The sequence below is a fragment of the Neomonachus schauinslandi genome, chromosome 7 (assembly GCF_002201575.2).
Source record: "Neomonachus schauinslandi chromosome 7, ASM220157v2, whole genome shotgun sequence".
Lineage (NCBI taxonomy): Eukaryota > Metazoa > Chordata > Mammalia > Carnivora > Phocidae > Neomonachus > Neomonachus schauinslandi.
The window spans coordinates 121627699-121649435 of NC_058409.1; the positions used below are offsets into that span (position 1 = coordinate 121627699).

The 21737-nt window shown below is 37.0% G+C and overlaps 1 protein-coding gene across 3 annotated transcripts in view; it reads right to left on the reverse strand.

Moving 5' to 3' along the window:
- Window positions 1-21737, reverse strand: part of WDR70 (WD repeat domain 70) — a 305870-nt gene that overhangs the window by 109743 nt on the left and 174390 nt on the right. For all 3 annotated transcript variants that reach the window (XM_044916946.1, XM_044916945.1, XM_021696297.2), the window contains one exon: window positions 9457-9631. In XM_044916946.1, coding sequence (XP_044772881.1) covers window positions 9457-9631 — 175 coding nt within the window. The remainder of the gene's footprint in view (window positions 1-9456; window positions 9632-21737) is intronic.

Consider the following 21737-nt stretch of genomic DNA (forward strand, 5'->3'; position numbering starts at 1 on the left):
TCTGCTTTCTAGGAGATTTCTTTGACTCTATCTTACAACACTCTTATGGATGTCCCCCCTAGTATCATCTATTTACTTTCCAAGAGCTCTTGCTTGAACTCTAAATGTTCAAAAAATTTTTGTAGTATTCTGCTTTAGTTTCTTGGTTGTCATATTTTCTCTTTTTTCTCTGGAATATTATAGGATTTTTTTCTTAAAATTTTCTTCTGTTTTCTACATTGTCTCTCTCTCCCTTCTGAGTTACTCTGTTTCCTTTAATCTCTGTATTTCATATTAGAGGATTTCCTCAAATGTCTGATAACCCTTGTCTGTCCATTAATATATAAGAGTAAAGCACTAAAAAGCTGATTAGAAACTCTATGTCAGGGGTGAAAATCTTGTAAAGGGCTAGACAGTAACTATTTTAGGCTTTGGGGCCTCATAGTCTGTTGCAACTCTGCTGCTGTAAGGCAAAAACAACCACAGACAATATGAAAATGAATGAGCAAGGCTGCTCTGATAAATCTTTATGACAATAAAACCTGAATTCACATAATTTTCATATGTCATGAAATATGTCATATTTTCATTTTTTAAATGTTGTGTCATTGAAGCAGGCAGAACAATGCCCCCCAAAGATTTCCACATCCTAATTCCTTAAATTTGTGAATATGTTATTTTACATGCAAAAGGGGAATTAAGGTTTCAGACTGAATTGATATTGCTAAACTTATCTTAAAATAGGAATGTGATCCCAGATTATTGAGTCAATCCGATGTAATCACAAGGGTCTTTAAAAGTGAAAGAGGGAAACAGAAAAGAAGGTCACCATGTTGTGATGTGAAAGGGCTCCACTCACTGTTGCTGGCCTGGAAGATGGAGGAAAGGGGCCATGAGCCAAGGAACGTGGGTGACTCTTACTAGCTGGAAAAGGCAAGAAGACAGATGTTCCCCTGAAGGCTCCAGAAAGGAACACAGCCCTTAACTACCTTAATTTTGGTCGAGGAAGACCTCTAACCTACTAAAGTGTAAGATAATAAATTTGTGCTGTTTTAAGTCACTAAGTTTGCGGTCATTTGTTACAGTAGCCATGAGACAACAATACAACCATTTAAAAATGTAAAAACCCTTCTCAGCTTGCAGGCCATAGGAAACCAGATGGTGGGCTATATTTGGCACATGGGCCATAGTTTGCTGACCCCTGGTATAGGCTCTTGAACCAACTGCCTGGGATGAAATCTCAATTCTGCCACTTACTAACTGTAATCTCTGGTAGGCAACTCAACCTCTTTGTGTCTTATTTCCTCATTTGCAAAGTGATGATAGTAACAGTACTTGCATCACAGGAATGTGATAAGGATTAAATGAAATCATGTAAAGTGTTTAAAATACCACCTACCCCACAGGAAGCACTCAGTAATTACTATTATAGTAACAATGGTGGTGAGGGGGGACACAGCTCTACATGAAGATGTTCCCCTTATCTCAGCTTTACCTGGAATATAGTCTCTAACACCCAGAAGTAATACTTCAGTGTTCTGTAGGGGTGAGGGAAGAAGAGGGAAGAACGGTGATATGGTTGCACACGATAGAGAAGGGAACGGCAGGATAAGTCCATTTGTCGTTTACTGGCTGCTCCCGCCACTGCTGAGGTTTCTACTTTCTCTCGTTGGCTAAGTCAGTTACCATTCATGCATCTGGTTTCCAGCTTCCAGAAGTGTCATGAGTTCTCTTTTCTGCTGTCATCTCCCCTCTAATGCTCTTCATCCATGCTTTTAAAAATGCTTTTTCTGTCATTTTAGTGGGGTCAGGAGGGAGCAGAGCTGAATGTGTTTAATTTTTCCTGTTTAACTGCAAGTCTTAAAATGCAATTGCTCTATTATTGCTAACTTCAAAAAACAAGGACAGTAATCACTTATATTTAAAAGAAAATCTTCTGGGGCGCCTGGGTGGCTCAGTCATTAAGTGTCTGCCTTCGGCTCAGGTCATGATCCCGGGGTCCTGGGATCAAGCCCCGCATCGGGCTCCCTGCTCCACGGGAAGCCTGCTTCTCCCTCTCCCACTCCCCCTGCTTGTGTTCCCTCTCTGGCTTTCTCTCTCTCTGTCAAATAAATAAAATCTTTAAAAAAAAAGAAAGAAAGAAAATCTTGTAACCTAACTTTTTCAAAAGCCAGTATTTTCTCATTTAAAAAATGTTGTTTCCAACAGTATACAACATTTTCTAAAAGCATTATAAGTAAAACTTTAAAGCTTTCATTAAAATAATTGACAAATTAGAACTTAACTTCAAGGCCTGCAAGTAATTTTGCACAGTTTTGATGATTATTTGTGCTGTGAGTCAATGACATACCTCTGTGAAAAGTAAACTTCGAAAAATATGTGTGTTTAAAACACTACAGAACAATCTGTATGTCACATGTTTTCTCCTGAGTGTTTATTTAAAAAGGTAATTTTAGTTCATACATCTACTCAGGCACACTAACCAGTGGGTACATAACATTCTCATTAATTGATGGTGACTGTATTTTCATACACTGAATGATGGCTATAACAGGGATCTACATTCTCATCTTTCTAAGCCACACCTTTAGTCACCAAGAAATCTGTGAAACGTACGACACTTTCACAATCTGAGTTCAATAGCATCCTGAGATCTAACTTTACCAGTCTACAAAAACTGTAAGCTGACTAGGGGCTAAAGAGAAAAAGGAGGAAGAAGACCAATAGCTATTGAGAACCTGTTATGTGCAAGTCCCATTCTGGGTACTTTTAATATATTACCTAACATATTCCTCAAAATAATCTGACAAGATGGGGATCATGCCCTCATTTCCTGAATAAGGAAAATGACATATAGAATACTCAAGAAACCCAGGACTGATAGACAGAAAGCCCTGAGTAATGTATAATGTGATTTATGTCTCAGGTGTCATTTACAAACTGTGCCATAGAAGTATGCAATTGGTATTTAGCTGTCCATATTTTCTAGACTCCCAATATTAGGCCTAATGAAGAGAAAAAATCTATATTTGAATTTTTAACAATGCTCTTTATATATTTTTTTCATAGAAACAGCATGTTTTCTCAAAGGAAGATACCAGAAAATTTTTTCTAAACAATTTGCTTTATAAATTGTTTAATAATACCATTTTCCCCTCTATAATGTACTTTGCTCCCCCATATAGTCAATATCTTGCCGCTTTAACTTGAACTCATATTGGCTAAACGCTTTGAATCACTGTTAAATGACCGACCTTCATGTAAAGAAGGGAGAAGACACCTGGAGGAGGGCATGAACCCGGACTTGCTTGCAAGCACAGTGTTGGCCACTGGAAGTCATGTTTAACTCATGAAAGCCTTTTAATGACATCACTATGAGAAAGATAAAGGACATTCAAGAGTACAGAGAAATCAAATCTCAAAAAGCTCTCCATGCATTATTCCCAAGGTTGATAGCTAAAGCGGTATGTCACAAAAATTAAAACACAAGACTAAAAGCAACTGGGCACCTGGGTGGCTCAGTTGGTTAAGCGACTGCCTTCGGCTCAGGTCATGATCCTGGAGTCCCTGGATCGAGTTCCGCATCGGGCTCCCTGCTCGGCAGGGAGCCTGCTTCTGCCTCTGACCCTCCCCCCTCTCATGTGCTCTCTCTCTCTCTCATTGTCTCTGTCTCAAATAAATAAATAAAATCTTTAAAAAAAAAAAAAAGACTAAAAGCAACTGTTTTGGGCTGAAATAGTTTCAAAGGGAAATTTTTTAATGAAATTTGACTTATTCACATTTGTAGATGATAATAAATGATAAATAACTGTGTAATGAAATGTTTTCCAAAGCAAAGTTATGGGACATTAAAACTGCACAACAAATGACAAATTTGTCACAAAACAAGATTGGAAATAAGGACAAAATACTATATGCTAAAAATATTTCAAAGTATTATTCTTTTTAAAATCTCCAAAATCTGCAATATCAACGGGTTAACACTCTATTTAAGGGAAGTCTGGAATGTTCTAATTGTACAAATGAGAAAGATGAGGTAAATATTAAGAAAGCTCCTTCATAAAATTCATCCTTCTCACTAATACTCTCTGTTAGTATATGTACTTAGAGATAATTCTGATACTCCATGCGAGTAAATAGTGTTTTTTTCCTTAGTGGCTATGAGAGCTTCATAAGAATGTCCAAAAAGCAGGGGGAGAAAAAAAACTATCCATAAAAAAATTACTACAGAATGTAGCTAACCAATAGTATGAGAATTTGGCCTGAACTTGGTTTACATGACGTGTGAAAGAAGAAGGATCAAAGCTGTATTATGGAAATTTAATAGAAAATACCACGAAAAGCAAATCTTTAAATCTCAAAAACACTCCATAAAATACAGGCACAGCAGATAGTGACCAATAGTGAGGAATGATTTCTGTGAGACTTTAAGCAACTTAAAGGTACCCAGGGACTCAAGTGCCACCCCTCCCACAAAACATTCTTTCTATTCTGCTTTATTTTCCTTGTGGCACTTGCCATTATCTGAAATTAGCTTGATGGTGATTTTAAAAGAAAAGATTCAAAACATTCTGAGCAGTAACAATCTCAAAAGAGCCTTTCAATGTGACTACTTTGACACGGAATAGCCCTTGTTAGGTTGGTTAGTCAAATAACAGCATTATTACTCTGTAATCCCAACTGATCCCATTGGTTATCTAAATTCCATACCTCTCAGAGGTCTTGACTCTGACTACCTACCTTGACCCTCTAAGCCTTCCCTAACTGTTCCATATTCTGGGCACTATACAAGGTAGCATCTGATTATACATTATCTTACAGATGGTTCTCTTTTTTACAAACTACTTAATGGGTTTAAAATTCTTTTGTCTCATTCTTAGTGAGGTGGTAGGTGTTCCAAAGTATCAGGTGAAATGTTCCTAGCTAGCTAGCTAGCTAGAGATACAGAGATATGGAGAAAAGTACAGAAGAATACATACCAGGTAATTTACAAGCATTATGGGGTAGAGAGAGAATAATGAGAGCAAAGAAGTTTCAATAAAAATAAATTTTTTGGGAAGTGTATCTTTCACGTCTGTAAAATTATGATCCCATTTAAATAAAGAAATTAGAGCTCTACCTATTCACTTACAAGTACAAAAAGCAAACTGCAAATTCTCTCCCTATATAAAAACAAAACCTTTTAATATATGTTTATACACACAAATAAAGGGAAAGGTGAAAAAGGACATAAATCAACCTAAGCTTAACATGGGTTATCTGACAGTGACTGGAGACATTTAAAGATCTGTAGTGCACTGGATCTAAGCTACTACTGGTGACTTTATTTCCCATAGTCTCTCTCCTTTACACCTGTTCTCTTACACACTGGGGGGCTTCATTTGCCCAGAAACTTATCTCCCAACGTCATTACTAGTTCTTGCCTGAACCCTTCTCTGATCCATACCAACCATTCTCTAGGATGGCTGATAGTATGGGCACTGATCAGCCACTGAGCTGGAGAAATGTCTCTGCAATATCTCTTAGGCTTGAAGTTTTCCTGATAGGTGGTTGTAGTATGTGGTCATTTTCCTAAAAGGCACAGCCCCAGAATCTGGGCAGGGAATGCAGGCAAAAGGAGAAGTAAGAGGCAGTCAGGTGGAGAGCAGGTCAAGCTGCTGCTGACAGTACGCTACTGCCAAATAAAACAACTTCAAATAGTATTCCTTCCCATCACCTGTGTCTATGGAAGGCAAAAATAAATAAATAAATATGAGACAGATTCCTGCCAAAATCTTAGTTTATAAATAGTGATTGCAATACAAGTAAATACAGCATGTTCTTTTAGTAAAGGGTCTAGCATATTGTAGAATCTTAATAGATATTAAAGAACAGCAACACTGCTTTGAAAAAAAAAAAAAATGTCCAAAGAATTTGCTATGTGTTTTTATACAAAGAGAAGTCATTAGATATTCAGGGGCACCTAGGTGGCTCAGTTGTTAAGCATCTGTCTTTGGCTCCCAGGGTCATGGGATCGAGCCCCGCATCGGGCTCCCTGCTCAGCAGGAAGCCTGCTTCTCCCTCTCCCACTCCCCCTGCTTGCATTTCCTCTCTCGCTGTCTCTCTCTGTCAAATAAATAAATAAAATCTTTAAAAAAAAAAAAAAGATATTCATGAGACCATATAACATTGGAATATTTTAAAAGTCAGAAATTAGACTTGAGAGCCATGAAAATAGCTTTTAAAAATCTACCTGTGTTAATACAGATTGTATATTTATACATCATTAAGGATATACCAAAAATAGGGGTGCCTGGGTGGCTCAGTCATTAAGCGTCTGCCTTCGGCTCAGGTCATGATCCCAGGTCCTGGGATCGAGCCCTGTGTCGGGCTCCCTGCTCGGTGGGGAGCCTGCTTCTCCCTCTCCCACTCCCCCTGCTTGTGTTCCCTCTCTCGCTGTGTCTCTCTCTGTCAAATAAATAAATAAAATCTAAAAAAAAAAAGGATATACCAAAAATTACCTCAGTCTATTTCTCCCCTATCCCTTCTCTATCTCTATTTCATTGTGGTTTCATATAAATAGAAGAGTTTTTTTATGTTGCTATTTTTAAATGTCTTCCCAGAAATAAACTGACAACCTTATTTTGTTACCTTTCCAGAATACATTCATTCATTCATTCAACAAATCATTATTGAAGATCTGCAGTACAACAGGTATTGTTCTTTGCTCTGTGAATAGAGCAGGGAACAAAATAGACAATAATCCTTTCCCTGTGGAGCCAATATCCTACTGGAGGTAAATAGCCAATAAATCAGTATGTAAAATATATAGTAGAGTATGTCAGATACTGATCAGCATGATGGAAGAAAATAAGAAGGATAGAGAATGCCACTGGTGGGGAGAAGGCTGCAATTTTAAATGTAGGGTGAAGTCAGGGAGACCTTGCTGAGAAGAGAAAATGTGAGCAAACGACTAAAAGATGTGAGGGGGGAAAGCCATATGAACATGTAAGAGAAGCATGTTGCAGGCTGAGAGGACTTCTGCATACATCGAACCCGAGTCAGGGTGCACGCTGTTACCTCTCCAATGTCACCTCCCACCATTTTGCACCTCCCTCACCTACTCCAACCACACACTAGCTTTCTTGCCACTGCTCAGCTATATGCTGGTGAATGGGGGCTGAGGGACCAAGGAGGCAATGCAGACCTGTAGAAGCTCCTCTGAAAAGCTCTTCTCTCAAATTGACAGGCCATCATCACATGACTGAAAGGGACGCTGGGCAAACAAACACTCCTCTTGAGCAGCACTTTCCAACAGAACTCACTGCAATAACGGGAATGTTCTTTACCTGTGCTGTTCGGTAAGGAGCACAGAACCAGACACATGTGGCTATTTGGTACTTGAAAAGTGCCATGTGACTAAGGAACTGAAATTTTCATCGTAAATTTTAACAGTCAAATGTGGCTACTGGCTACCATACTGGCCAACATAATTCTAGAGTAGAGGTAGGTCTTAAGAACACAGGAATTTATCACTAATAGACACCTTACTTCTAAAAAAGAAATATTTCATTTAATTTGCTAAATTCTCTAATGAGAATTCTATGCTTAAGTAGGGCACTTATGATAGTTTTACTTAATTGTCACAAAACACACACGTGTTAATTACTACTTACCATGTAATTCTCTCGCTACTGCATGGAAAAACTACTGCTATTAGGCTTTTTTATCTCAGCTTTAGTGTATCCCTGCAGATAATTTATTATTGCTGAAGCAGTAATTAAGAAATTTTGTAAAATTCTGTTCTTAAATCAAGCTGTATTTCCTGCAAGCTTTTTCTTCTCAATCTGATTTGTCTTTAGCTGACTATATTTACATGCAAATGTAAAAATATGAATAAATATAACAAACAGGATGTGGTATAATAAGCTATAACTTCATGTACTATTAAATTCTAACAAAACAGAACCAAAGACTATAATTAGGCAAAAGAGCTTAAAAGATTTTTTGGAGGGGAGGGGTAAATTGACATTTAAACAGCTTTATTTTTTTACAAAAATGGAAATAGAAGATAGTCATTATTTTAGGAGATATGCAAAGCCAATCTTTAAAAACTATACTCAACTTTATAAGAATATGTAGGTTCTAAGAAAAAGGCACCCACATATGCACTATACGAAACACATCACTATCAAAGCTACACAAGGAAACTTCATGACTCAGAGTCTTTATGCTTAATCCAACAGCACCCAGAGACGATGAAAGCCAGTTACTAAAAAATTTATTGCTTGGTTAAAACTCAGTTTACAATTCAAAGGATTTTTAAAATCTCTGTGCTGTTATGAAGCTTTATGGGGTTTACAATGGAAATGAAAACAGAAATAAAAAGATCTGACAAACAGAAAATGCCAAAGATATTTCCAGCATTATCAACATGGATTCTTTTTTTCCCTATCATTATTTTTTCCCTTATTCCAAGACAAATGATTTTAACCCATCTGCCTAAAAAGACAACTATGTCTCCTAGGGTCCCTTTCAAAATGTAAATGCCTGATGGGCAATTTTATTTGAAAGAATATTATTTTTATAATTTTTAAAAAGAACTAGAATATAAACTCCAAATGGCAGGACTTTTTTATAATCTGCAGTATTCCCAGTGCCTACAATAGTGCCTGCCATCTAGTAGAGGTACTTAATAAATTCTAACAAATTACTAAATTAATCATTTATCAGAATCTTTTATTAAAATAAAGATAACCAAATAGTATTATAACAGTGCAGATTTTCATTTTAACATTGGTAATATAGAATCATTCCACTTATCAAAAAGTCTTGTTATACCATCTCTACATAGAACAAAACCCTTTCTAAAGCTTATTGGTAATTCTCAGAATTAGCCAAAGACTTTCATATTTATTATTTTGCATAATTATTTACATAGAATTCTGTGATTCCTTCCAATTCAAAAATTTATTTATTCTAATAATGACCTAAAACTGTAAAATAAAATCTGAAACCTACTCAAATGGAACATCATGGAATGTTAAAACAAAATATTATTTAAATTACTACAAAAATAACTGGAAAACAACCAATGGACCATCCTAGACATTTCATGGTTTTCTTAAATCTTTTAAAGGATATTTTCTAGTACTCTGCTTAGTCTTGTTTTACACTACTATCTATCAAATCCTTTGCTTTCAAAATCAAGTACACTGAGACACCAAATAATAAAACTGCCCTATGCTTTTTAAATTTTATACCAAAAGATCTACTTTATTTAAAAAAAAAAAAATCTAATACGCATTGGAAAATACTGAGCTGGAATGTTGCTGAAATGCTGTTTACTGCAAATGTCCCAATGTTTTATCAACTAACACTGAAGTTTAAGTTAGGGCTAAACTCAGGAAACTGACCTTCATAATATTTTAACATGATGTTTGTCTTTATAAGGTGGTTTTCTTCTAAGAAAAGCGGACTTAAATGTCTTAGACTTACAGTCAAATTTCGGTCCCAGATCTGTATGCTTCCATTCTGGCAGGCAGCTGCTATGAGGTTTCCATCTCTACTATATGTGCACGTGGTGGGAATTACTTTTTTGCCCTGCATTGTCCGTGGTTTAAACACACTTCTTTGCTTCCTTGGATTTTCAACTTCCCACGTCCTCACAGTCCTAAAAACAATAAAGAAATTTTCATTTACAAAAAAGAGAGGAGTTTAAAACTCAGAAGAGCTCATAAAAACTGCTTTACCTCTTAAGCATATAAATCTAAAAATTATTTTAAAATAAAATGTGTCCTGTAAAACATTCTCCATTTATAAATGAAGTTACTCACTGCAATAAAGTGAACCATATGAATCATGTTGTCTTCAAATCAAACAGCAAGTAGCAAATTCTACTTCAAATCTATCAGTTTTAAGTTCTGACCCTCTACAACAGTGGCCTCTAAACAATTCTGACTATACACTCTGATCAGTAAAACTGTTGAATATAAACCTCCTATACACACACATTAATTTCTAAATTACTTACATGTGTTAATGTACTGTTATATAATACACACCAGAAAACACACTGAAAAAAATAAGTCACTAGAGAATGATGTCCCACTCTACGGCCAAGGCAAAGATCTCATGCCTCTAGGGGAGAAGCAGAAACAAAATTGTCTGCTCCTGAGTTTTCAACAAGTAACAAGAAACAGCAGTCTAGGGCTGGGGGAGACACGGAGTACCCTCCTGCTCACAGTCCCAGGCAAAGGAGCACTGCCACTAAGGAAAGCTAAAATAAGATCCTTAGGACCCGGGGCGGGGAGTGGGGTGGGGGACCAGAAAACCAAAGATGAGTTCAACAAATTAAATTCTTGGCAGAAACTAACCAAGCCAAAGCACTATGGAACGACATCTCTAAAGTTCTAAAAGAAAAAAAAATGTCAATCTAATATTCTATAGGCGGCAAAAATATATTTCAAAAATACGGTAAAGATTTTTTCAGATGAATGAAAGCTGAGATAATTCATTTCCTTCAGACATGTACTGAAAGCAATGTTAAAGGAAATTCTTTAAGAAGGACAAATATGATACAAATGGAAATCTGAATCTACACAAAGAAATGAAGAGTGCCACAAATGGTAAAAATGAAGATAAAGTTAAAAGACATTTTAAAAAATGTTTAAATCTCTTTAAAAGATAAATGGCTGAAGTAAAACAATGTATTGTTAAGATTTATAGCATACGTTCAAGTAAAATGTATGTCAACAATAGCACAAAGGTTGGGAGGAAGACATGGAAGTATAGTTTTATACCATACTTGAAATGGTATAGTATTATTTGAAGAGAGATTTTGATACATTAAAGATATATGTTACAAACCCTAGAGCAATTGCTAACATATTTTTTTTTTAAAGATTTTTATTTATTTATTTGACAGAGAGAGAGATAGCGAGAGCAGGAATACAAGCAGCGGGAGTGGGAGAGGGAGAGCAGGCTTCCCGCCGAGCGGGGAGCCCGATGCGGGGCTCGATCCCAGGACCCTGGGACCATAACCCGAGCTGAAGGCAGACGCTTAATGACTGAGCCACCCAGGTGCCCCGCTAACATATTTTTATAATAAATATGTAATAACAGAGATAAAATGGAAATGAAATAAAAACAGGAAGGGATAATAAAGAAGAACTAAGGGATAAACATAAAACAAACAGCAACATGGTGGGTTTAAATCCAATCTCATAAAAAATTACATTAATTAGAAATGACCTAAAAACTTTTAATTAAAAGGCAAAGATTGTCGGGGTGCCTGGGTGGCTCAGTCATTAAGCGTCTGCCTTCGGCTCAGGTCATGATCCCAGGGTCCTGGGATGGAGCCCCGCATCAGGCTCCCCGCACCGCGGGAGGCCTGCTTCTCCCTCTCCCACTTCCTCTGCTTATGTTCCCTCTCTGGCTGTGTCTCTCTCTGTCAAATAAATAAATAAAATCTTAAAAAAAAAAAAAAGGCAAAGATTGTCTGATGGGATTAGGTAAAAGCAAGACCCAGCAGATTCTGTCTTTTAAAAAGACACAAAAAATGGGGGCATCTAGGTGGCTCAGTCAGTTAAGCATCCAACTCTCGGTTTCCACTCAGGTCATGATATCAGGGTCCTGGGATCAAGCCCATGACGGGCTCCATGCTCAGTGCGGAGTTTGCTTGGCCCTCTCCCTCCTCCTCTACTCCTCTCCCCAGCTCACATAAATGCATGCTTTCTCTCTCTCTCTCTCAAATAAATAAGTTTACCATACATTACATCATTAGTTTTTGATGTAGTGTTCCATGATTCATTGTGTGGGTATAATGTATGGTGATTAACATAACATACTAAAAGAAAAAACAACAACAAAACAAAACAAAAAATAATAAATAAATTTAGAAAATAAAAATAAAATAAATAAAATCTTTTTTAAAAAATATACACAAACGTTTAAATATAAAGACTTAGATAGATTAACAGTAAAAAGATGGGGGGGGGGAATGTGCCAGGTGACCATAATCAAAAGAAAGCTGGAGTAACCAACCATATTAATGTCCAACAAAGTGGACTTCAGAACAAGGAATAAAACTAGAGACAAAGAGCAAACTTTCATAATGCTAAAAAGTCAATTGATCAAGAAGACATAACAATCCTAAATGCATATGCTAATAATAACAGAGCTTCAAAATATGAAAGCAAACTTAAGAGAAATAAAATTAAATATAGCAAATCTATATTTATATTTGTATACTTCAACATTCCTCACTCAGTGACTGATAGAACAAGTAGACCCATCCCTACCCCCCCCAAAAAATCAGTAAGGATACAGAAGTCCTCAAAAACAATACCAAACAAGTTGAGCTAATTGACATTTATATAACACTTCACCCAACCACAACTGAGTGTGCATTCTTTTCAGGTGCACACTGAACATACTCTGGGTCATAAAGCAAATATAAACAAATAAAAATGACCAATTTAGTGAGGTCACAGGATACAGTCAATAATGAATTTTATTTCCATAGACTAGCAACAATTAAATGTTGAAATTATGAAAATAATACCGGGCGCCTGGGTGGCTCAGTTGGTTAAGCGACTGCCTTCGGCTCAGGTCATGATCCTGGAGTCCCTGGATCGAGTCCCGCATCGGACTCCCTGCTCGGCAGGGAGTCTGCTTCTCCCTCTGACCCTCCCCCCTCTCATGTGCTCTCTCTCATTCTCTCTCTCTCAAATAAATAAATAAAATCTTTAAAAAAAAAAAAAGGAAAAAAAGAAAATAATACCATTAATAATGATATGAATAAACATGGAATCTCAAAAGATGTATAGTATCTGTACACTGAAAACCATAAAATATTTCTGAGAGAAATGAAAAAAGATCTACATGTATGAGAAGATACACTATATTATGCTGAGCAAAATAAGTCAATCAGAGAAAGACATGTATCATATGACCTCACTGATATGAGGAATTCTTAATCTCAGGAAACAAACTGAGGGTTGCTGGAGTGGTAGTGGGTGGGATGGGGTGGCTGGGTGATAGACACTGGGGAGGGTATGTGCTATGGTGAGCACTGTGAATTGTGTAAGACTGTTGAATCACAGATCTGTACCTCTGAAACAAATAATACATTATATGTTAAAAAAAAAAAGAAGAAGAAGAAGATAGCAGGAAGGGAAAAATGAAGGGGGGGAATTGGAGTGGGAGACAAACCATGAGAGACTATGGACTCTGAGAAACAAACTGAGGGTTCTAGAGGGGAGGGTTGTGGGGGGATGGGTTAGCCTGGTGATGGGTATTAAAGAGGGCACGTACTGCATGGAGCACTGGGTGTTATACGCAAACAATGAATCATGGAACACTACATCAAAAACTAATGATGTATGGTGATTAACATAACATAATAAAAATAATAATAAATAAATAAAAAAGATACACTGTATTCATGGGTTGGAAAAGTCAGTACTATTAAGATTTCAATTCTCTCCTAATTAATCTTTTGATTCAACACAATTTCAATAAAAGATCCAGCAGAGTTTTTTTGAGATAGAAATTGGGTAAGGTAATTCTAAAACTTATATGTAAATGCAAACAACTTGGACTGCCTATACAATTTTGAAAAAGAACAAAACTAGGGAATTTACTCTACCCAAGTTCCCATATTAGCTTCTAAATCCCACATTATAACACCAATCACGTAAGTTGTAATTACACATATTAACATCTACTCCTTCTACAAAAAGAGCTACTTGAGAGCAAGGGCTCTCTCTCTCTCTATCTTTGTGGGCCTTATCTTTGTATGCACCATCTCTTAAACATAACAGGAACACAACACCTACTTGGTCTTCAACAAATGTTTGTCAAAAAATAAAAAAAAATTCACTGCCTATCTAAGCATTTTAGAAATCAACTTAATTGAGGTATAACTAACATACAATAAATACAATTGATTTTTAAATGTATAGACTTCAGATAGCCAGCATTTTCTGTCAAGTATTTATGATTTATTCCAAATGATTTGGGGATTTTTTTAAATAACTTCTGCCTATTTCCCCCTAAACTCTGAGAACTTACTCAACTGCTTAACATTACCAAACCCTAGTTTTCAGAGCTGTCAAACCCATGCCTGACATAAGATTGCACGGACTGCATTTTAGGAACTACTGGCTAGCAAAATGTAAGTTCAAGTAAGAGTTTAGAAACAGTACATACAGAAACAACAGAAAGGCACCTTGGAATTCCAGAATTTAAAGCAACCCAGTGGGGAGCCAGGAGACTCAGAGTTATAAGATACTCTGACAGATAGATGCCATTAACAGTGTGACAGATACTGGTAGCAGCATAATCCAAGATCCATTCTCCTTTCTTCTCAGTTAAAGTCTGTATTTCCTAGCCTCTCTTGTAGCTAGATGTGATGAAATGTGGAAATAAAGCTTTGACCAATGCAGTATAAATGGAAGGCTATCATAGGATTTTGGGAAGTTCTCAAAAAGAAGGTTGCAGACCCTTCTTCAACCCTTCCTGTTTACTCCATCCTCTGCCAGCAATCTTGATGTGATGCTGGGCTCAAGTAGCATCTTATCAGACCAACAAACTAGAAGGTACCCTGATCCTTGATGACACTACAGCCATAAACCAACTCTGGAGTACCTATGTCTAGACTCCTCTTACTGAAAGATAGATAGATGACAGATAGATAAATCGAAAGAAAGAGGTGGTTGGGAGAGAAGGAGAGGGAGGAAGGAGGAAGGGAGAGAGGAAGGAAGGAAGGAAGGAGGGGAGGAAGGGAGGGAAGAAAAAATTTATTGGGGTATAACATACAATGAAATCATCTGTTTAAATGTACAGTTGTGAGTTTTAAGAAAGGCATAGTTATATCATTCCATAAAGTTTCATTTGTGTTGCCTCTTTGTAGACCACTCCTTCCCTTCCCAGCTTTAACCCTTGGCAACTACTGACCTGTTTTGTATCCCTAAAGTTATGACTTTTCCACTATTATATAATGGGAATAATACTGCATATAGCTTCTGAGTCTGGTTTCTTTAAGTATCTGAGTTTTATATATATCTCATTAGTCCATTCCTTTTTGCTAATGAGTAACATTCCACATATGGATATACTACATTTTGTTTACCCATTTACCAAATAAAGGTTACTGGGCTGTTTCCAGTTTGAGGTGATTATGAATAAATCCACTATAAATATTCATGTGTAGTTTTTTTATTGTTTCTTTGTTTTTGTAAAAATAAGCTTTCATATCTCGGCTAAATAACTAGAAAGGGGATTACTGATCATATGTGAAATAAATGTTCAACTGTATAAGAAACTGCTAAACTTTTCCAAAGAGGCTATTTCATTTTGCATTCCCACCAGCAGCATATGAGAGTTCTAACTACCCCCACAAAAATATGATCAGTTGGTTTTTTTTTTTAAGTCATTCTAATAGGTAGGTTTTGGTATTTTGATTTTAATTTACATTTCCTATATGATTAATAATGTTGGGGATCTTTCCATGTATCTTTGCCATCCATTTCTCTTTTTTGGTGATGTGTCTCTTCAAATTTTTTGCCCATTTCAAATTTTTGTTGTTTATTTCCTTATTATTGTATTTTGAGAGTTCTTTATATATTCTATATACAAGTTCTTTATCAGATATGTGGGATTTTTTTGATGAAATATACTATAATTTATTCATTATTATGTACCAGTTGCTTTGCTAAATTCTTTATATACATATTTTTTGTTTTTTTTATTATGTTGTTAGCCACTGTATAGTACATAATTAGTTCAGATACGTGTTTAGCAAATATTTTCCAAGTCTGTAACTTGCCTTTTTAAATAGTCTTTCAAATAGCAGATGTTTTAGATTTTGATAAAGTCCTTTTATCAAATTTTGTAATACCATATTGAAGAAATCTTTGCCTACCCAAGGTCATAGAAATTCTGTTTTCTTCTAGAAATTTTACTTATTTTTTTAAAAGATTTTATTTATTTATTAGAGAGAGATAGAGCACAAGCAGGGGGAGCAGCAGGCAGAGGGAGAGGGAAAAGCAGGCTGAGCAGAGAGCCCAACGTGGGGCTCGATCCCAGAACCCTGGGATCATGACCTGAGTGGAAACCAAGAGTTCGATGCTTAACCGAATGAGCCACCCAGGCGCCCCTTCTTCTAGAAATTTTATACTTTAAAGTTTTACAACTAAGTAGTTTTACAACTGAGTCTATGATCTATTTAAATTAGTTTTTATATCTGGTACAAAGCTGAGGTTCATTTGGATAGATAGATAGATAGATAGATAGATAGATAGATAGATAGGTAGATAGATAGATAGATAGATAGATATCGACACATAGATAATCTCAATTGTTCCAGCACCATTTATATCTGAGAATTATAAAACCTTACTCCTACTGAATGTATTCTGTATAGCTTACTTGTCTCTTATCTCTATTCACTTTGCTTCCCATAGTTGAGAAATACCTCGTGTGTCTTTTCTTCCTGCCCTTGGCTCAACAACAGTGGAGATAAACTATGATGATTTCTCTTTTTTTATAACTGAACATCTCCAAAAGTCAGATACTACTTTAAAATTTGATATAAAAGGTCCCACACCAGTATAAAATATCATTATCATTATCTGGCTCGTTTAAAGTTCTTCCTCACTAAAAACTGGGATAACAATACAAACAATAAGGGGATTAAATGAGATTAGGGATGTAAATGTGTCTGGGACAGTACTTGGAACACAGTAGGCACTCAATAAATACTAGTTCCTTTCTGCTCTTTCTCTTAGACTATAAATAAAATATTAAAGCTAAAAAAAACCAACAATTAAGTATGGTCCATTTGTTTCAGTGGTATATTAACAGGTTGAGCTAGTTATCAAAAATAACAGAAAGGGAAAACACGCAACTAACCTAGCATATAGATGTGTGAAACATAATTTATATAGCATCTGATACTGACTAATTACACTATGGTTTTATGGCTCTGATTCTCTGAATCTATGCCTAAAAAAAAAAAATGGATGCTAAAGTGCTAGGCCATTAGGTATCTGTCTAAACATTTTACGCTGAAGAACACATATTTTGAAACTTGGAGTGAGATCTGGTCTTGTAAAATTAAAACTGTGCTTCATAAAAAAGATTTAAAAATAGAAGAAGGATCTGCCTGGGCCTTTCTAGACACACAATGAAAACACCAGAAGACAAGAAAAAGACACAGGTGGGGTCATTACATTGCCCCAGGCACAAATGCTTTCTGTCTTAAAATTTTGAGTTCTTTCCAGATACAAGTTCTAAACTTTCTGGCATCAGCTACATAAATGCATCACAGCATTTGGCAGAAATCAAGGGAAGCATTAATTTTGCATGGAAATCACTTAAGAGATCTTGGTTTCTCGAAAGACTACACAAGCAACTTGAGTGATGTAAAAGCCTGAAACTTGCCGGCTCTCTTGGCAAAGTCAACAAGAATGACCTTCTTTTCAAAAATGGCCAAATATGAAAGTATAGAAATTCCAGAAATAGGAAAACTGTTCTAGCTTCTATATAAACCCACAATAATCTTTACAAACACATGTAATTCACATATACACACAGCAATTGCAATAAGAATACAACTGCATTCACAAGAAATATACTTGGTGCTAATGCTTTATACTTACCATTATTAAAGTTAGGCCTTATGAAATCTAGAGTTAGACTAAGGGATAAATGCTACAATAAATAACCACTTACACCCTTACATTTATGGCCAATTGATTTTCAACAAAGATGCCAAAACAATTCAGGGAAAAAGAACTGTTTTGAAAAAGTCATTTCAAAAAATGCTGCTGAGGCAACTGTATATCCTTATGCAAAAAGGTGAATATGGACCTTTACTTCACATCATACAAAAATTAACTCAAAATAGATCATAGACATAAATTTAAAACTCTTAAGACATGACATTAGATTACAAAATGATTTCTTAGATACTACATCAAAAGCACAATAAAAGGGAAAAAAAGGTAAGTTGGATGGCATTAAAAATGTGTGTGCTTCAAAAGATACTATGAATAAAGTTTAAAGAGAAGTCATAGATTTGGAAAAAGTATTTATAAATCATATACCTGACAAGGGACTAGGATCTAGAATATTTAAAGAAACTGGAATCCTCGTCCATTACTGGTAGGAATGTAAAATGGTGGAGTCTTTCCAGAAAACAATTTGGCAGTTTTGTAAAATATTAAACATAGATTTACCACATGACTCAGCAATTCCACTCCTAGGCATCCACAAAAGAGAAGTGAAAACATACCCCCATGCAACAACTTTAACAGGAATGTTCATAGAAGCAATATTCATAACAGCCAAAAACTGGAAACCCAATGTCCATCAATTGATGAATGGATAAACAAAATGTGAAATACAATGGAAAACTATTTAGCAATAAAAAGTACCAAAGTATTGACACATACTACATATGACTATTCCTGAGTCTGCCATAACAAATTACAAACTGGGGCACCTGGGTGGCTCAGTCGTTAAGCGTCTGCCTTCAGCTCAGGCTATGGTCCCAGGGCCCTGGGATCGAGCCCCACATCGGGCTCCCTGCTCGGCAGGAAGCCTGCTTCTCCCTCTCCCACTCCCCCCTGCTTGTGTTCCCTCTCTCGCTGTATCTCTATCAAATAAATAAATAAAATCTTAAAAAAACAAAACAAAAAACAAATTACAAACTAGGTGACTTAAAACAACAAAAATTTATTCTTTCACAGTTTTGACGGCCAGTAGTCCACTCCTTCTGGAAGCTCTAGAGGAGAATTCTTCCTTGCCTCTTCCAGCTTCTCAGGCCTATCAGCATTAGTCCTCTTCAGTGACTTATAACCACACCACTCCAATCTCTCCCTCGATCTTTACATGACCTTCCCCTCTGTGTGTCTTCTATTTTTCTGTCTCATAAGGATACTTGTCATTAGATTTAAGGCCCACCTGGATAATCCAGAATGATCTCATCTTAAGATCCTTAACAATTACATCTCTGACTATACCTTTTCCAAGCAAGGTAACATTCACAGGTTCTAGTAATTTGACATCTTTTTTTGGGGGGGGGGCGCTCCCATTCAACCCACTACATACTATAATATGGATGAACCTAAAAACACATTATGCTAAATGAAAGAAGCTAGATACAACAAGTCATATATATCATACATGAACCCATTTATCTGAAAGCAGATTAGTGGTTGCCTAGGGCTGGGGGTAGGAAAAGGGAAGGACTGAACATGACTTCCTTTTAGGGTAATGAAGATGTTATAAGTTAGGTTGTTGTTATGGCTGCACAACTCTGTAAATATATTAAAAATCATTTAATTTCCCCACCCTCTTCTAGTTTCAGCTAGAATCAGTATAGCTAAGTCCTCATTAAATTCCTAAAATGATCATCAGTAATTAAATATGCCTGAAGACCACTCTAGGAAAACTCAGATGAGAAAGTTGACCAAATGGAATTAAAAGAGACTTTCAATTTAAAATATATACCAATATTTCTTATTAGATAAAATTTACTCCCTAATCTTATAAACCAAATTACTTAATGGAGGAGAAAAACTCATGAAGCACCACCCAGAGAAAAGAAAGAGGAGCTCAACTGGAAAGATCTGGAAAAAATTCCACAGAGGTGTGTATGTTGGGAAGAGTTGAGATTCTGCAAGTGAAATTTGGGTGGATGATGGGGGATCCTAATAACTGATAGAGAAAATGCAAAGATAAGGTGCCTTGCAGAAGCACAGCTATTCTAGGAACAATAAGTAGTTTGCTTTGACAAAAGGATGAGGTACACAGTGGGCATAAGTGGAAGATGAGACTGTCACAGGCACTGGCAATCACAAGATTATAAAGGGTATCCTATGAGACATACTGGGATTAGGGGTTTTATGGTTTAGGAGACTCTGAAGCCACTAAGCAGAGGAGTGACTGAAGTTATTTAACCAGATCTGTGTTTTAGAAAACCACTTGTGTGGCAGTGGGCAAGACTGCTTGGAAGGGACAGGTCTGTACTGTGTAGCTCAGGTGAGAGATGATCTGGGCCTGGGCTAAGACAAAGGGTGTGGAAGGTGTAAAGAAAACTCTGAAGAGGGCTAGGGGGGAGCACTATTCATTCAGTGAGGCAGGGTTATGGAAGGGTGGTATAAAACAGAAAATAATAATATTAAAGGAGGTAAGAGCAAGTTAAAGTTGAAATACTTATGTGACAGCCAGGTGGAGAATCTTGTACAGGACGTGTGAAAGGAACACAATTAGGTGTCATTAGAATGTAGACAGAGATACAACTGTGGGAGCAGGCAGACTCCCATGGAACAGATCCTGAAGGAATAGGCAGCAAAAAGGAAAAGAAGTGAAATAGGAGACAAGAAAGTATGAGAGACAGAGAGGATAGTGTTAGAAAAGCTGAAGGAGGGGCGCCTGGGTGGCTCAGTCATTAAGCGTCTGCCATCAGCTCAGGTCATGATCCCAGGGTCCTGGGATCGGGCCCCACATCGGGCTCCCTGCTCCACGGGAAGCCTGCTTCTCCCTCTCCCACTCCCCCTGCTTGTGTTCCCTCTCTCGCTGTGTCTCTCTCTGTCAAATAAATAAAGAAAATCTTAAAAAAAAAAAAAAAGAAAAAGAAAAGCTGAAGGAGAAAGTTCAAAAGGAAGGTGTGATCAAGAGTGTCAATTCCAAAGAGATACTGAGTAAAACAAGGAGTGAAAAGCCTTCATTAGAATTAACAGGTAAAGGTCATAGATGAGGTCTGCAAGAGAAATTTCAGTAGAATGATGGGGGCAGTCAGAATGCTATGGAAATTAGGAGTGGGAGTGATAAGGAAAAGACAGCTGGTGAAGAGTGCTCCTGCATAATATGCTATTTAAATACAGATAAGAATCAATAAAACCTGGCCAGGAAAAAAAGGAATAGAACTGAGGAAGAGAGGCTGAGGAGACAATACAACATTTCATTTGGCTCCTAAATGAGAAGGGGTTGTGGGGTAGATTTGAGAGAGGGAATTTATGGCTCAAGAAATACCATGAGCAAAGGCCTTGAAAGGAATGGTGCACAGTCTGATTATAGTTACAGTGTGTGTATGAGGGTGAGGTAGGGAAGGGGAGGAGGGTTGCACACATGTCTAGAGATGAGGATGGAAAGCCTAGGACTGCAAACCCAGTTAGGGAGTACACCAATATACTGGAAACTGGGAAACAACAGAGTCAACACCAATAAGGGGTTTAGGATCATGAAGGGCAGGCCTGAACTCCCCTCCTGGGCAAGCGTGGTGCCCCAAAGTCAGCCTGGACTGGTGCTCTAATAACAGGGCTTGATCCGTGGCTGCAAAGTATAGAGCCAAGAAAGTATGAAGTCACTGTCACTGACAAATGTCCCGAACAATGGAGAATGATATCATTAACATAAATGGAGAACTGAAGGGGGCGCCTGGGTGGCTCAGTTGGTTAAGCAACTGCCTTCGGCTCAGGTCATGATCCTGGAGTCCCGGGATCGAGTCCCGCATGGGGCTCCCTGCTCAGAGAGGAGCCTGCTTCTCCCTCTGACCCTCCCCCCTCTCATGTACTCTCTCTCATTCTCGCTCTCTCAAATAAATAAATAAATCTTTAAAAAAAAAAAAATGGAGAACTGAAGACACAAAAAAATGAAATTAAATTAGTAAAGATCCAGAGCTTCTAATAGTATATATTTCTGACCAACCTGAAATGAACATGAAGAGGTCATTGATGGATTCCAACTCTCAGAGAGGGCATTGAGAA